At 44.1% G+C, this 18,054-nt stretch overlaps 1 protein-coding gene across 2 annotated transcripts in view; it reads right to left on the bottom strand.

Moving 5' to 3' along the window:
* The window catches only part of PCIF1 (phosphorylated CTD interacting factor 1), a 140,616-nt gene that overhangs the window by 105,523 nt on the left and 17,039 nt on the right, over positions 1 to 18,054 (bottom strand). The window contains exons 1-4 of one of the 2 annotated variants that reach the window (XM_086932539.1): positions 8,991 to 9,179; positions 4,914 to 5,052; positions 3,742 to 3,866; positions 86 to 223 (exon numbers count right to left, since the gene is read on the bottom strand). In XM_086932539.1, coding sequence (XP_086788665.1) covers positions 86 to 223; positions 3,742 to 3,866; positions 4,914 to 5,037 — 387 coding nt within the window. In that variant the 5' untranslated portion in view covers positions 5,038 to 5,052; positions 8,991 to 9,179. Of the gene's footprint in view, positions 1 to 85; positions 224 to 3,741; positions 3,867 to 4,913; positions 5,053 to 8,990; positions 9,180 to 18,054 lie in introns of those variants that run through there. The other variant, XM_086932538.1, reaches the window with a different exon arrangement.

Here is an 18,054-nt window from a genome sequence, read left to right as displayed (position 1 = left end):
TGCCAAGACTGGCAGCAGTTTGGAAGGATTGGAAGCATGGGCAATGTAAGAAGTTCTAGTATGGAGCAAGCAAGTCTAAACTTACCTTAATCTTCTTCACACTATTCCCACTTGGTGGGAGCTCCTCAGACAGCTTTCTCTTCCGTTGTTTCAGGTCCACAGGACTCTCAACAACAGCTCCCTCGGTGGGCATTGGAGCAGCATTCAACCCCAAGGGATCCGACTGTAACGATACATTATGTGCAATAAATCAACGGCCCACAAGCATGAACAAAAAAACATGGCAAATACAACATGGAAGTAATCCCCAAGGCTGATTGGAGGAAAGACAATGTTCCATCAGAATATGACCGACAGGAATCAATATGTCATGAAATTCTAACTTTGACAAAGATGAAATGAAGCATTACAGGAGTTCAACTGAGTGGAAATAATTAGAAAATCCAGATAGAGTCTGAATGTGAGCAAACAAAAAGGGGGTTGCTTAGTAGAACGAGTGACAGTCAGATGTAGAACTAAGGAAATACAATGTGAAAGTAACTCAGCTGAGATAAAACAGTTTAAAGACCACATGCTAAGATAAAAGAATTGGACAACAGCGTGCATAAAAAGAAAACAAATTCATAACTGCATTCCTTAACTGAGTAAAAAATATTGTGGAATAATCTTGCCAATACTACAAAAATGCAAAGGAGTAGCACTGGGTTTCATACAGAAATCAGAATGTTGAATGGTTAGTGATGGTTCCTGGTATCAATGACAACTTTTGCCTTTAAAAGACTTCAAAGTCAGTCTGACAGGCAGAATCCCTTATATGGGAATAAGAGGTCTAAGTCGGATGCAAGAATATAGCGACAGTCTTATTCTAGGTACAGTGAAACTAACATAACTAGGGGTGGGTGGAAGTAGGAGTTTTACTGTGCGGAATTCAGCGGAGTTACCTAAAAACTCAGCAAGATTCTGCAGAGTTCCGAGAGGGGCAAGCTCCTGGTGCTAAAAATCAGCACAAACCGCTTGACGAACCGGAATTCTGCAATTCCGGTTTGTCAAGCTGTTCCTGCTGATTTTTAGCACCGGGAGCTTATCCCGCGCTGTAAAATTTGCACAAACCGCACCATGCGACACACCTGAGGGTGCTGCTTCTTTCTACAGCTCCAGTAGATCTAATCAAGCAGCATCTTTCGCAACGTGAATGGCAACTCTTGAGGCGAGTGGTAGAGACCTGCCATGACGATCAGCGTTGAGAAATCTCACCGGGAAGCAGTCTAGCACTCCTCTTTTTCTCGCTTGCACTTGCCAACTTAATGTTGGCAAGCTGTGCAAAAGAAAAACTCAGCCACACAGCAGTTTACAGCTTTTTTGCTGAGCACGGAGTGGACAAAACTCAGCGAACTCCGCCAGAGGAGCGGAATGTACAGCCCATTCCTAATAACTACCAAACTCTGGCTGAGAAGTGTCAAAATGACACAACCACCTTGGTTCATTCTAAAGGCAACACTATGACAATAGAACAAGCTTGACTAACTAATCACGCCACTTTGTAACATTTTTTCCAAAACAACCATTTCTCAAATTAAGAGGCACAAGTTGAGAAAAATATCAGCCTGACAGAGGAAATAGTACGAGTGTACACTAAAATGTAATAAAGCAAAATATGATCTGTCTATGAAGGCACACTATTTCACAGCAATCAGTACTAGTGTAAAAGGAGACTGATTCAATTAAAGACACAAAATGCAACACAACTCAGAAAAACATTTACCCGTAAGGGACCAGAAAATGAAAATATTCTAAGTCTAGATGTAAAGAATAAACTTATCAAAACTCAGATGTTTAAAAAAACAAAAAACGATCTGGTTAACCTTTAAGGAGACCCAATTAGAGGTGATGTCTTTCAATGAGCCCGTTCCTTATACATCTTTATTAACTTAGTTTAAAAATATGCATTTATTTGTCATCAAAAGACAAGAATGACCACTCTCCTACTCTAGACTACAATCAAACCAGGACCAAGTCCTATCTTTCCCAAATCCTATACCTCAGTTGACTACAGTTTTACCATGGAAGCACAAGAGGAAAACAAACACTAATGATATTAACAAGACAACTTTCTAATTTTGAACAACACTGCAACGACCTAGCTCTGACTTCACACAAAGGGCCTAACGACTCTGCATTGTCATTTCAGCCAGCTTGAAGCCAGAGCAAGGGATGGAGGAAATTCCATGCACTTCAGAGACACTGTCTGGAAGCTTCTCCCATCTTCCAGAACCAGCATACCAGTGTATACAAGACGTACCTGGGTAGACTTCTGGACCTATGGATACTCTGCCAGCGGGCCCGTTTGCACTGAAAATGCACCACTCACACCAAAATTCAGTACGAGCCGCATCAAGCACCGGGCTGGCGCTTTCTGCTTTTAGTGACATCTTTGAATCCATTCATTAAAAGTTCAGAAGTACTGATTAGAAGTTAGTCGTTCTGGTCTTGTTTTATTTATTAAATGAAGCCCTATTTTTCTAACCCAGTGTGGTGGGATTTTCAGTTTTACTGTATGAAGTGTTGCACACATACTTTACACATTGTCTCTAAGTTAAGCCTGACTGCTCTGTGCCAAGGTACCAAGGGGGGTGAGCACAGGTTAATTTTGGGTTTGCTTATGCCTTACCCTGACAAGGATTATGATTATTGCTTGAGCAGGGCTCACAATCCAAGTCAACCCGTAACTCAATTTCTAACAGGTCTCAAAGCCCAAGAAATTTGATTTCATCTATAACAAGAGATATCGCAGATTACCCCAAACAACATAATAGATGAAGAAGGTCCCACTGCTATGCCCTGGAGCTATAGTACTGAGGGGGTCAATGCAAGCTTTTGTAGGTCTCACATTTAGGACCAACAACCTTGGTCAAAAGCTTTCCCATTTAGTTGTTGTTTACTGCAAGCTGTGACTAATATAGAGGCACTGCGGCAACGTCCAGAGCTTTTCTATAGAAAGTCATTAGATCCTGTAGCAGGATTATTGGGTGTCACTAGGAGGCACTGCAGCTCGAATATGGGTGTGTCACTGTAAGGCTCTTTGGCTCCAGTGGTTGATGGCAGCATTTAGAGAACTGTACCATTGGTGCTGTGGCGTCACTGTGAACACTGTACCTCATGTGTCTCCGTCTTGCAAGCGGGCTTTGAGCTCCAGTACTGGGCTCTCACAGTCATTCATAAACTGTATAATCAAAGGGCGCACATCAGCCACCAAGTAGGTCAAGTACACAGGTCACATTGTAGAGGTCACCCAGCTCAAGTATTACAAAGTCGTTGTGGGAGCAAGAGAGCTAATATATGAGAATGTCATAACAGGTGCTTATACTGAGGATTCTGCTCCTCGATTGCGGCTCTTGTTCTGGAAAATTACTATGGGCCCTGTAGAGTCCCAAAGTCTCATTGTGGGCCGTGGGACTATATTACAAAAGGGCTCTTGTTTCATGAAAATCATGGTTGAACCTCTAATAGGATCATTAAACTCGATTATGGGAGCCTCAATTCTGGGATCAGGTGCTTTAAAACTGACATTCACTGTGGAATCTGTTGTCAACCAAATAGGAGCTTCTGCTGTGGAGTCTCCAATCAATGCTGTAAGATTTTTGAGCATTGTTCTTTCCACCCACTTTCAATGCATTAATGCACCAAACCATTCGCGGTCGAGAGAGCCTGGGACTTGGTGGTACAAAAGAGTATGTTACTCACAATGACATCATGCTGCCCAAGGACTGGCATCTCCCAAAGGGACTGATTCGTAAATCGATTGAAATAATAGGGTCGATTCTCGCGCTTGCTCCAGCATTTCTCCCAGCCTGCCTGGACCAGCTCATCTGAAATGCATGAAAAAACACTTATCAGGGTAGGAAAGTATGACACACAGTCATGATGTAAACAATTAACAACTATAAGAAATAGCTCAAGAAAAAAAAACAATCAAGAATGTTCCTGTGAACTTGCAACATGAAAAGTCGGAAAAATGTATCTCAGGGGACCATTTGCACCTAAAGCCATCCCTTTCTAAATCCGAAACGCTGCTATAATCACACCTGCCTAGGAAAATATGGTGGAACATAGGAGGTTGGTTACCTTTGTTGCTGTAGAGTTGTATCTTTGGTTTAAACAAAGAACCACAAGAATCTCTCTATGCACACCTCAGTACCCAAAGTAATCCACCACACTTTCCATAAATATGCTTATATAATTGGGGCATTGGATCAACACTCCACCGGCAACCATATGGAGAAACCTGATTACTAGGGAAATATATCTGCAAATATGTAACACTTCAACAACCCTACAAAAACCACATTGGTAGGGCTAAAATTTAGGCTAGTGTGCCTTAGACTCAAATGACACCACTTTAAAAAGAAAGCCAATATCAACCAATACATACCACTGCACATATAAGCATGGGCAAGTTCATTAAAGGAGCAGAATACCACTTATACAAAATCTCAAAATACTATCCTGGAACACTAAAATACAAACATTAAAAATAATTAAATAAATAAATAAATAAATGGGGTCAGCAGACTGGCAAAATGGCCGTAAAACTCAGCTACCCTTTGTCAGTTCGATCAGAACCTACACCACTAGCTTTTACCTAACTCAATATTTTAGAGATGTATTGTGGGGACTTGTGCAGGTCACGTCACTGTGCAAGTCTGTTACTACTACTTCTTGTAGTTGAAATAGAGTAGTAGCTAGGACATTATGTCTGCTTCACGCTCTCCAACATCAGAGACATGCCATATCTTCTTTATATATATATATATTGAGAACCGACTCTCATGTCAATTTCTTTCGAGATCTCTGTTCCCTGCCAACAGCACTCAGAACCATCAACTCATTCTGGGATCAGTTTCAGCATACATTACCTGGTAGGTCCTGCACCAGTCTATTGGGTTTGGGCGAGGTTGGCTGGTTCTGGTTTGAGGTGCCAGGAGAGTGCATCATTAGAGAGGTCTCATCTCTTGGGCTTCCGTGATTTTCATTAGCCATGTCTCTGCATTCAACCTGTATGCAATACAAACCAAGGAACATTTACATCACAGCACGCATCTCAGCATTCTGTTAAGCAACTGACCAATGCAAGGTAGCGAGTGAGTATTGCACCTGCATAACATTGTAGAAGGCAGTGAGGGATTACCAAGCTTGTATAATTGGAGAAAGGGGTACACAGCGAGAACACATTTGACAAACTGCAGACAGCAATGCAAGGTCTCTGCCCTGCACTCTGCAAAAGTGACATTTAAGTTGATTGTGGTACGTGCAGATGCCCATACACTGCATTGTAGAGAACATAGAACTCATTGCACTTTTCCTACCCAACAGATGGAACTGCAAGTAGGTAAAACAATGCTCTGGCATCTTGCAGGACATTTCCTCTTTCCTATTTACAACACAAGCTCCCATTCACTGATTCTCTGTAGTGCGGACGATCAATTTCTTAATGAACAAAGTGGTGTCTATTGTGTATTTGTAAAGAACTTTGTTCCTGGAGGTGCCGAGAAGATAGACTGCATATTACTCACTGCCCTGCCATCAACCACTATGTCAGGGATAGAGTGCAGTCTGTTTTCCACAACCTTTCCAGACTCTGAGGCACAGTATGGTTCAAAATCAGAACTTTTTCTTTTTTGCACAAATGGTAACAACTGAAATATGAAAATTCTCCTCTCTAATCCACAGGTATCACTGAAGAAACACTTCCAGTGCCCCAGAGCACTGGAAGTGAAAGATGTATATATCATCTGGGATGTCCTCTTAACTGCAGATCTTAGTGCAATCAAGGGCTGCAGCCTTCCCCAAAGTTGAAGGAAGTTACCAAGTCTAGAAAAATAGTGGCCTAAAATCTAGAGACCTCTATAGTCCCGCCGAAGATGAAACAAAACTATAATTTGTAAATGGGTGATGGTAGTTATTGCAGTGCATGTGAGTGAAGTGTGAAAAAGTGAATAGTCTAAAATTGGCCACCAGGATACTTAACAACTTTAATGAACGCTAACCTGGTGTCAAGAATATTCACTTTTTTCAAACTTCAGATGATGATATGTACCACCTTGGTGGGTTGATGGGATTTATTGTCCTATGTAAGGTATTTCTTTGACCATAACCTTTCTAGTTTGTTGCGGTTTCAGTTGTTTTCAGACCAGCGGTTCTTTGGTTATTATTACCTCTGGTTCCATAACACAAATATTTGGATGGAAACCAAAGATTTAAACCTCTGGGCACAAAAACACTTAAGAGTGGGAACCATTTCACCCCCATTCCTGACTTCTTTAGAAATATTTAGAACTTAGGCTAACCCCACTGTTTATTATGGTAGCACCACACAAGCTAAGAGGAAAATCTATAATTCACAATCATAGTTTTTAGGTCTCGCCTATTCCATTCCGCAAGGAATGAATATGCGAGTCTAATGCCGTCAAACCAATACTTAAACCCAAGGCTCCTAAAAGCGGATTTCATACAGTTCACGTGAGTCACGTGACCGCAAGCACGCGCATTTCCCCACATGAAAGGCATCAGCCTCCCTCCCACAGGCTTCCCCAGCGTGCGCTCGGCCGGCCTCTGCCAGTTCTCCTCCCCTAATTATTCACTTAACTTTTCACGGCCACAGGCTGTGACTCGCATCTCTACTCCCCCCTGGTCTCACATCAAAGGCATCAGCCTCCCAAAGGCTTCCCTCCCAAAGGCTTCCCTCCCACAGGCTTCCCTCCCCGCCCCCCCCCCCCCCCTCCTGCACTCCCCAACCAGGCTGCCTCGCATAATTGCATCAGACCAGAGCCACATGTCACCATCTTCCTTTTCATGCCCCCCTCTCCTTTACACTTCAGTGTTTACCCCCGTCTTCCTCTCCTCTCGCTCACTTACGCTCTGTGTTTATTCTCTCCTTTTCCCCTACTGTTACTCACTATATTAATGTGTCACTTCCTTTTCCACGAGCTCGTAATGCGTGTGTTTTGTGAGCTTACATAAGCCGACAGTTTGCCAGTGCCAGCCTTCCTTCCCTCGTGCACGCTGCAGGGGACGCAGACCGAGCCTTATTCACTTCACTTTTCATGGCCGAAGCCCGTGACTCGCATTTCTACTCCCCCCTGGTCTCACATCAAAGGCATCAGCCTCCCACAGGCTTCCCTCCCACAGGCTTCCCTCCCCGCCCCCCCACCTGCACTCCCCAACCAGGCCGCCTCGCATAATTGCATCAGACCCGAGCCACATGTCATCCTCTTCCTTTTCATGCCCCCCTCTCCTTTACACTTCAGTGTTTACCCCCGTCTTCCTCTCCTCTCGCTCACTTACGCTCTGTGTTTATTCTCTCCTTTTCCCCTATTGTTACTCACTATATTAATGCGTCATTTCCTTTTCCACGAGCTCGTAATGCGTGTGTTTTGTGAGCTTACATGAGCCGACAGGTTGCCAGTGCCAGCCTTCCTTCCCTCGTGCACGCTGCAGGGGACGCAGACCGAGCCTTATTCACTTCACTTTTCACGGCCGCAGACCGTGACTCTTATTTCTACTCCCCCCTGGTCTCACATCAAAGGCATCAGCCTCCCACAGGCTTCCCTCCCACAGGCTTCCCTCCCCGCCCCCTCACCTGCACTCCCCAACCAGGCCGCCTCGCATAATTGCATCAGACCCGAGCCACATGTCACCCTCTTCCTTTTCATGCCCCCCTCTCCTTTACACTTCAGTGTTTACCCCCGTCTTCCTCTCCTCTCGCTCACTTACGCTCTGTGTTTATTCTCTCCTTTTCCCCTATTGTTACTCACTATATTAATGCGTCACTTCCCTTTCCACGAGCTCGTAATGCGTGTGTTTTGTGAGCTTACATGAGCCGACAGGTTGCCAGTACCAGCCTTCCTTCCCTCGTGCACGCTGCAGGGGACGCAGACCGAGCCTTATTCACTTCACTTTTCACGGCCACAGGCTGTGACTCGCATCTCTACTCCCCCCAGCACACCCGGCCTCACTTCTCCTCCCCCTAATTACACTTCTTTCACGGTGATCCGCTACCCGCCCCCCCGGCCGCTTGTTTTGCTTCGGCTCCTCTCTGCCCACTTCATTTAATAGCCCTCCCTCAGTGCTCATCCTGCAGTTTTCTCTGCCCATCATCTCCAAACCTTGTTCCTTTAGCTGGTCCCACTTTAATTCCCTCCCACCCTTCTCTACTCCTTCTCATCCTCCTGCCTCACCTCTTAAGTCTACTCACCCCTTCCCCTCCTCCGTCCTCGTTTCCTTCCTTCTCATCCTCCTGCCTCTCCTCTTCAGTCTACTCACCCCTTCCCCTCCTCCATCCTCGTTTCCAACTGTCTTCCTCCTTCACCTTTCTTTCTCTACACCTTTTCCTTCCTCCTGTCTTTTTCCTTCCGCTTCTTTCATTTTCCTGTTCCCTTTCAGTTATCATTCGCCTCATCTGCATGATACCTTACTGTCTCTGCCACTGACTCACACCAACCATCTACGACCTCGAAACACATCCATGCACAGCTGAACAAAGTTGGCATTTCAAATAGGATCCTCCCGCCAGGTTTCTTCACACTTTCCTTTCACTCGTCAACCCCAAAAACAACCCAGCATACCCTATCACTCCAGATTCGATCACATAAACGTGTATTAGCAAGGCTACTGGACTTTAAACTGCACATTGGCAGAAAATATGTCACATCACATCATACCACATGGCTCAGTACACACTGCACAACATTTTAACAGTATAGCGCCTACCTTCTTTTCATACACGCCTAGCTCACCATCTCGCCAGGACACTATACATACAACCGTCCATTCCTGCTGCCGCGCGAGGCACGTCGCTTTACATTTAAACAGCGTGGGACTCAGTAATTCTAGGGGCATGTTTGAAAGAAATACTACAAACTCCAATTCTTTAGGCAACTTGCACTCTCTCTCCCCAGCTTCAGATCATGCCCTCACAGAAGTATAGTGCCTACCTTCTTTTCATACACGCCTAGATCACCATCTCGCCAGGACACTAAACATACAACCGTCCGTTGGGCCCAGCTCTCTCTGACTCTAGTTTTTTTAACTCTTACAAATCCACTCGTTAAGTCTCATTACAAGGTACGTTCATTTGTAAATGCGAATGAATGGCTGGGGCCTAGACGCAACAAGCAGGGTGTGTACTTTAGAATCTGCCTCGCCCCGGGCGTGTGCACGAGCGAGCAAAGTCTACCCACCTCCAGCCACGAGCACCTGGTGAAATCTTATCAGCTGTCCACGGACAGGGAGGATTACTGCACTCCCATGGAAACCAGGCAAAGAATTCCACTGATTTCGACATCGGAGTGAAAAACACAAACATCACAGTTTAAGGTGACATTTCCTTGTGGGAAAACACAGGTATCTGCTTTAAAAGCCGACTTCCCATGGGAATTGCTTCTTGATAAATCTAGCTGCTTAATTTTATATAGCGCTAAATTGCGCACTGCTGTTGTTTCTAAGAACTGAAAATAATACAGATCGTGACCACGGCCTCACTTCGCAAGTTTACAATGCTAAGCGCTGCGAATAACTGGACTAAATCCCAACGTAGCGTGCGCTGAAGGATGGAAGGCAGAGCTGGCCTTGCGCGGATTCATACTTGTGAGCTGGAGCATACTTACATTGTTTACATTTAAACAGCCTGGGACTCGGTAAACACATCTTTATATGGCAGGGGAAAGATATTAAAAGGATCGGCGACTTAATCTGTGTCCGCAGCAAGAAATGCAGAGAAGTCAGAACATAATTCTAGGGGCATGCGTGCACCCCACGGCTTGTCGCCGTAAGTTATACCCTAAAACACTGACGTGCCCAACATACCGAGCATCTAAGCCAGGTACAAGCCCCCTCTCTCTCGCTCTCTGCTCTGGCTGTCATTACAGAACCAAGACAGGGTGTGGCTTAACGCTCAGAATTGCCGGCTCCGGGCTTTGGACGTCTGATGAACATCCTGTGATTCAGCGCTAATCACTTACTCACCCCTTGCTTGCTACAAAAGAATGTGTCCCTGTATGACATAACTGCTGCAGCATCACTCTGCGCTACCCCATTATCACTCAGCCCCACCACATTATCACTCAGCACCACCACATTATCACTCAGCACCACCACATTATCACTCAGCACCACTACAGCACCACTACAGCACCACTACAGCACCACTACATTATCACTCAGCACCACCACATTATCACTCAGCACCACCACTCAGCAGCACCACCACTCAGCAGCACCACCACTCAGCAGCACCACCACTCAGCAGCACCACCACTCAGCAGCACCACCACATTATCACTCAGCATCGCCACATTATCACTCAGCATCGCCACATTATCACTCAGCATCGCCACATTATCACTCAGCATCGCCACATTATCACTCAGCATCGCCACATTATCACTCAGCACCACCACATTATCACACAGCACCACCACATTATCACTCAGCAGCACCACTCAGCAGCACCACTCAGCAGCACCACAACATCACTATGCGCTACAACAGCATCACTGAACACCACAGCATCACTTGTCCCCAAAACAACATCACTCAGCGCCACCACAGCATCAATCTGTGCAACCATTCAACAACAACTGGTTCAAATATTTCCTGTCAATGTTTCAAGCTTTATTACAAATGTCATAAAAAGATTTTAAATGTTTTCACTCCTGTTCTTGTTAAAACATTGTGATTTGTCAGATCAATACATGTAAGACAGGGGAAAACTAAACATGTACCTTTACTAATGCTATAAATGTAACATTTGCTAACTTTATAACTATTGGCATTTCTAATAACAAAATTAATACTTTTATATTTTGAAAAACAAACAATAATTTAAAAATATTTACATTTTACACACAAAAAGCTCAAACTTTTCTATTGCGAGACCTATTGCACTGCAAATGCTTGTTAATAATTGGAACCATCACATAATTAGTTAAAACCCAGTCAAAAACCAAGATCATTCTCATCCCAAGAAGCAGGAACAATCCAGGGAGTGGACAGAAGACAGATAGTCATTAGATCAATTTCAGCTAACAAAGTAGGCTTATCAGAGTGGCTTAGTCCACTGGGACAACTATTCCGGAGTCAGAATTTAGGCAGGCCTAATGCATGTGGAGAACACCCTCCTTAGTAGGGAGAATAATAAGAATAGCTATATTGCTTGATTTTTTATTGCATGATGAGCCCATGGTCTTCTTGGAAGGAAAAAGCTTGCCTTTCAGTATCACTGTGCTACATAGGGTACAGACAAACAGGCAACGGACTCTTTGGAGTCACCATTCCTGTACTCATCGGCTGACAATGTCCTTGTGGAGTTGCCAATCACTTGTTTTGTCTAAGCAATACTGTTAAGCATTTTTCATACTTAGATCTGAAAAATTATTATTGCAAAAGAGAGAGGTTTGGGAAGACGGAAGATATATACAATCCTTTTTATAATGAAATATGATTTTTTTGGGAACAGAAAATGGATGGGTTGGTAAAACACTAGCAGAGCACCTTTTCAGCAGCTAGGGCTCATATGGAGGGCCCATTCATTTTTCTGTTCTCTGGTGCAATGTATTTATTTTGCTACAACATGTTACAAATGTCCAATACATATATAAATAAAAATAGTATAATGATCAACTACCAAACAGGAAAATTGATTCTTACAGAAGAGTGCAGGAACTACCCAAGCCCTTTGAGGAAGTCCTTATTCATTGAAAAAGAAACAGAAGAAGCTTGAGTATGATTATTTGTTTACATGCACGATGACTGCCAAGTGAACCTTTATGGCAGAGAACTGAATATCAGGCTTTAGTGAATGTTAAAGAAATTGCAATACTGTGTATTGAAATGGAGTTCCAAAATCTTTTCATATATACCACTTAGATAGATAGATGGATATTTATTTTTGCTTGATTAATTAAAATATTTGCAAATACATAGTAAAATTCCCATTTGTCCACGGATAAATACAGTTAAAAGCAATTTAAAAACCACAATGTTAAAACAAGGTTGTCAATTGCATATTCCTAGTTTATACAATTTAGCTGCTTTTAAAGGAGATTCTCATAAACTATTACATCTTAGTTAATACTGACAATAACTGCCACAACTTCTCAAGGCAGACGGCACAGCTTAACCAGGTCCATTGTCCAAGTTAGAGGTTTAGTGGGGAAGCGCAAGTACGACTTAAGCGAGATGGAGAGTTAATATTGCATTTAAAAGCATACTAGCATGTTTTAGATAACGACAGTGTTTTAAGTCTCTTTGTTGCCGTCTCAAAAAATGTTGTTAGCCGACAATTGAGTTGGACGTCAGTGGGGTTAAAACAAAACTTCACTGCCTGCTTCCATGTCCGGATACCGCAATGCCTAAAGAAAGGACATAACAAGGTGCATCTTATGTCCTTTAAGTTAGGGCAGTTGCAGATGACGTGGACAATGTCTTCCTTCCCACTTCCGCATAGACAACAAGTCTGAGTTCCTCCTTTCCTTTCCCATGATGGAAGATGGGGTTTGATTGCAATTACCCCCAAGCGCAACCTTAAAAATGTTTCCTTTCTGCTTATCTTAATACCAGCACTCAAGTAGGCTTGGGGTTTTAGCTTTACATAGTCACTGAGCACTATCCAGCCGTGTGCCTTTTTAGTAAGACTTGCTTTGTCTTCTAAAACTGATAGCATAGATGTTGTTTTTCTTACTGCTTTTTTAAAGGTTAGGTGATCCGTTGGAACGGCCCAGAGTTCGGACAGGCCCAGTAGCTCAATCGATTCAAACAAATAATCCCTTGCTGGACATTTTTCTTGATTGTGCAGGGATTTCCAAAGATGGGAGTGTAAAGATCCTGCCTCAGCGTTTCGGATTTTGTGCCAACACTTAACGTAGGTGCTCCTTCTTTCCACCACTTGTTTTTGAATCCCGAATTCTAGCCGGATTTGAGCCGGAGAGACATATTTAGGGAGATGGAAAATAGCTCTGTATGAGTTGGCTATTATGACATCTAAAACTGCTGCATCTTTACCTTTTAGGGCCTCACTCCCGTATGGCAATGTCGGCAGCAATTTAGCCCTCATGACCTGTAGGAAGGGATCAAGCGTAAGGTCAGATAGCCGCCTCTTTAGTGACTTCAATGATAGATAGGTTGTGGTCCCTTTCCTTCGCATGGCCTCTAACTGAGGTTTGAAAGAACATTTGTCATCCATTAATATTCCCAGGTATTTATAGCTTTGTACTTGAGACAGAAGCTGGCCGTCAAGAAACCAGCAATTGGTCTTCTTTTTTTTGGTAATTGACTGCCATAAATTTGGTCTTATTGAGGTTTATTTTAAGAGAATTCAGGTTGGAAAAACTGCTTGTTGTGTTTAGTAGGTGCTGAAGGCCAATTGGTGTCCGGCTCATTAGAACCAAGTCATCAGCGTATAACAAGTTTGACATTAACTTGTTTCCCAGTTTTGGTGCGTGGGATGCACAACAGTCCAGCTCTCCAGATGTATCGGCCAAGAAGAGATTGAAAAGGATCAGGGCAAGGCAGGGCTTTCGAGGTTATGATTTGTTTGGAGATGTGCGTCCCTGCGCCTAATTTTACCCTGATCCATGTGTCTGTGTGCAGCTGTTTTAGCCGTTCCAAAAGTGTGTTTGGTAGACCCCACTTTTCCACTTTTTCCCCAGAGTTTGGAACGATCAAGGTGGTCGAACGCAGCTGTGTAATCAATAAAACACAGGAAGAGAGGCTTTTTGATACTTTGGCTGCATCCATTAATAGAGCGAGAGCCAGTATATTAGTTGTAGTTCCTTGGCCACTGCAGAACCCAGTTTGATTAGTAGGAATAATGAGGCTATCTGAAGCTCAGGATGATAGCTCCTCCCAGAGTGTTCCAGTGTAGTATTTAGCATCTATGGCAAGAAGGGCAATTAGTCGATAGTTATTCGGGTCATTTCTTTTGCCTTGTTTGAAAATTGGGCTAATAATTGATCCTTTCCATGGTTCCGGAATGGTGACTGTGGTGTTTAAGCCCCGTGAATACTGGTAGTAAAGCCTTGCTCCAAAAGACGGCGTCATGTTTATACAATATCGGCGGATCCCGTTTGGACCGGATGATCCCGTGTCTCTACCCTTGGTTATTAAACTTTTTATCTGTTTTTCTGTTAGAGCATATCCTTCCTCATCGACGGAGCCTATAGAGTCTAAGTCACCAGCCGACAGAGATCCCGGTTGTTTGTGGATGCTATTACTGCTGACCACGTGACCTTTGGTGGTACGTTTTTGTATCGCATTTCCCTTGATAGGGGGTTCAGTGTCCAGTCCCGCTGTGCACACATCCTTATTTAGATTCCCTTCCTTGTTGTTAAAATGGGCAGGGAGGTACTCTAGCAAGACAGACTCTGTTATATTGGAACGAATTCCTGGATGGTACGGCCGTTCTAACTTGTGGATTGTTTGCCAGAACTTGGCACTGTTACGTTGCTTGGCATCATACAATAATTTAGCCCATATTTTGTCATTTTTTTGCCTTATTTTTCTCCACTTCCTCCTTCTCAATAGCACCTTCGTTTGTCGAAGGGTAAGCTGCAGCTCCAGGTTCCCTGGTGTTTTTCGCAATTGTCGAAGAGTTTGATTTACTGTGCATTTGAGGCTCTTCGTTTCCGGGTTAAATTTCACTTTGTTAGTACGTCTGGTTGTCGTGGCTTAGTCCCAGTCGCAAAGTTGCCACTGAAGGTCTTAATAAAGTTTTCCCATGCTGTTACTATTGTGGTTCCTGAATCTTTTTCTCGCTCAAATAAAGTTTTAACGGTAGCCGATAGGCCTTCAATGTTGTTGACATTGCACCTTAAACGCTTTAGATTAGAAACTTCTTCGGTCTCAATCGTGTTCCAGGTATCTAGTGTGGCAGCTGGCCTTGCCTTTACCAATACTTCTTGTGGGAGGTGATCGCTCTGAACATTATCACCTATTTTAAAGGTTTCTACTTTATCGAACATGGCTAGTGTCACAAACGTATAGTCTAGGAAGGAGGATGTTTTTGAGGAGTGAAAAGTAGCAACAGGTGGAGTATCCTCCAAGAAGCGGCCATTCAGTGGTCTTAAATTAAATACTCTAATTTTTGTAGCAGATGTTTGGCCCATCTTGAAGGTTTGCTAGAGTTTGCTTGGCCCGGAGTCGGTATCCCCCAGAGTAATGTAAGTTTGTGCACGGGTTCGTCATCCTGGCTTGTCCCAAAAAGGTGTAGATTGAAGTCACCAGCAACAAATATGTGGTCGGTATCTTGCTTGTCCATAATCCTTTTTATTTCATTTGACAGCTCTTTTACAGCTTTTGGTTTGCGTTTGGGGTGCACGTAAATGTTTATTATTATAACTTTGTGTAGTGTTGTTGAACTTGAGTTTTGTCTGTGTTGCGAGGACTGCGTTAGGTGGCGTACGTTTTGCATCTACAGGCTTTGTTGACCCCATTGTGGTTATTGAGGCCAGCGTCATTAGACCCCCCGAACAGCGACCAAAGTTAGAATCTTTTGTTGCTGGGAAAGAGTAGGAGGAATATCCTTGGAGATCCTTGGTATTATCCTCCCAGGTCTCCTGGAGAAGTATTAAATCAAATGTTTTCAGATAGTTAACTGCTTCGTAGTCGACCAGTTTAGCTGCCAGACCATTGATGTTCCAAATGCAAATTTTATTTTGACTTTGGGCAGGTGGAGCTGTCTGAGGGGAATCACACTCTTGTCAGATTGGACAGTCTATTAATATTGTACGTGTTATTTGTGACTGAGCTTGTGGTCCCTCTTTCAAGGTTGAAATTATTGGCCCTGAGCATCTGCTTAAGATGGAGCCCTCTATGGAAGCAGTTAGTTTGCTGGGAGTTCTGCTTCTTGCCCCTCTTAATACTGAAGTGATAGTTTTGTCTGGGATGATAATTCGGGCTTTTAAAAAAGGAGTTGGGTAAGGAGATTTAAATTCAACTGCCATTTTTATTTCCCATTGTTTGAGCGTACTTTCCTCTTCCTTGATTTTATTTGCGATTGCACTTGAGCTCTATTTTGTTCTCGTTACCTCCGGGCCCAGGCAGTTGTTATTTGGAAGAAATTCTATGGAAAGTAGGTCCAGTGAATTTATGTTTCCCAGGCTCAGAATGGAATTTAAGAGTCGTAGGACATTCCCTCTGTTTAATATGTCCTCTCTTCCCTGTAATTCATATTCGGGAATGAGAATGATACTGTCTACTTCTTTGATTGTATTTTCCTTGATTTTGTAAGTTAGGGGTTCATCCTGTGGGTGAGGCCTTGGCTGCGGAAGGTTATTCTGTTCAGCTCCTAGAGTAGAAGATTAACGAGGAATTGGCGGAAGGGCAGATGAAGACTTGATTTTGCTGAGTAAGCCGCTTTGTTTTACAAGGCCCTCCATCGATCGTATCTGATAGCCCTCATTTTTTAACAAGAGGGTTTCAATGAATGGTGCCCCCTGGGGTTGATCTTCATTGATGCATTTCGGGATTACTGAGTTTTTAACAATTAGTATTGACTCCTGTCTCTCGGTTGTTGTTAAGATGTTCCTTCTTGCTGGATTGTTTTCTGTTACTGATAGCTCCTCCCTCTCATTCACTCTTGGGTCCTTCCTTCTTAATGGGCTTAGTGGTTGCCCCAAGGTGACAGCCGTAATTGTAGGAGGCTCCGTGATAGGTTGATCCAACCTCCCCGACACACTCTAGACCCAGTTTTGTAAAAGTCAGGGTCTGGTTCAACCATGATGACTGGTGGTTCACTCAATGTGTTTAGAGTAAGTGCTAGTGGCTTCTTGTTGCGTCCCTTCCTTTTTTGTTTATTGCAGGCTTTCCCGGGTGTATGGTTTTTGTTTGGAGAGGCCGTTTTTATTTGGGCCATTGTTGACGTTATGTCACTCTCAGCAGCAGTTTTGGGAGAGCTAGTTGCAGTTAGTTTAGTACTTTGGGGTTCAGACGAGGCGGTCCCTGTCTCAGTCTCATGCTGGCCATCTCTAGGTATGTGGGGCGATGGAGCACTGCCTTTTATTTCCGATAGAAGATTCCCTAACATAGTTGGCAATGTCGTTAGCTTGTCAATTATTGGTGCACAGGTGCATTCGAATTGAATGGTTTGGTTGCCGTCAAGCGCTTCTTGTCCTCTCTTAATTAGGTTATTAAGCTCAAATAGTTTCTTGTCGATCCCGGACGTAAAGTCGGCCAATGTTTGAAGGACCGTAAGTTGTAAATACATTTTGTGAGATTGATATTGTAAAGCTGTTGTTGAGTATTGCATTGAGTTTAGGATTGCCACCCAAATTGATTCGGTGGACGTAGTATTGCTGAGTTTGCTTCTTCCATGCAGTGGTGTATTAAGTGGTGCAGGAGGCGAGTTATTTTGAGCAGGTTTTAGATTATATGAGGCAACGAGCTCCTCCCATTCCTGTGAGGCTAGGAAGGACAGGTCCGGGCTTGATATGTCAGTGCCTTCATAAGGAGACATTGTGTGGCGTTCTGATGGTTTGCTAGGCAAAGAACTGTGGGAGGCTTGAATAATTTAGGGGCCCATTAAGTAAGGGACCGCTCGCATGCATTGCGGCGGTCCCGCACCCCTGATCATGGCGCAACCGCTGCGGTCGCTATCTGGCATTTTAACATTGCGGCTGGTGCAGCTGGCTGCAGCACCCGCCGCAATGGTGAAATGCACAACGTGGCAGGCACCAGCACCGTGCGGTTCCTGCCACCCTGTGCATGGACATGTAGGGGGTACCATAGGTACCCCTCAAGTGCATCCCCGACCCCCTCGGGGGCCAGCAACGGGCCCCCAAAGCAAGTCACCGCCAGCCTTTCTATAGCAGCAATAAGGCCCTGAAAGATCAACATCATAATATGGATGGCGGTGCCTGCTGGGCGCAGCCACCATATATGAGCCCCAGCTCCGCCCGTCCGGCAATCGTAACGATTGCCGACCGGCAGAAAAGTGGCAGACGGGCTTTCCGTCCGCCACGATACCCACCATCGAAATATGGTGGTGCGTAATGCATGTTACAA

Source organism: Lissotriton vulgaris, chromosome 7 (assembly GCF_964263255.1).
Source record: "Lissotriton vulgaris chromosome 7, aLisVul1.2, whole genome shotgun sequence".
In the NCBI taxonomy this organism is placed as follows: Eukaryota; Metazoa; Chordata; class Amphibia; order Caudata; family Salamandridae; genus Lissotriton; species Lissotriton vulgaris.
The sequence above is the reverse complement of the archived record's forward strand: the minus strand, read 5'-3'. Positions and strand labels throughout refer to the sequence as shown.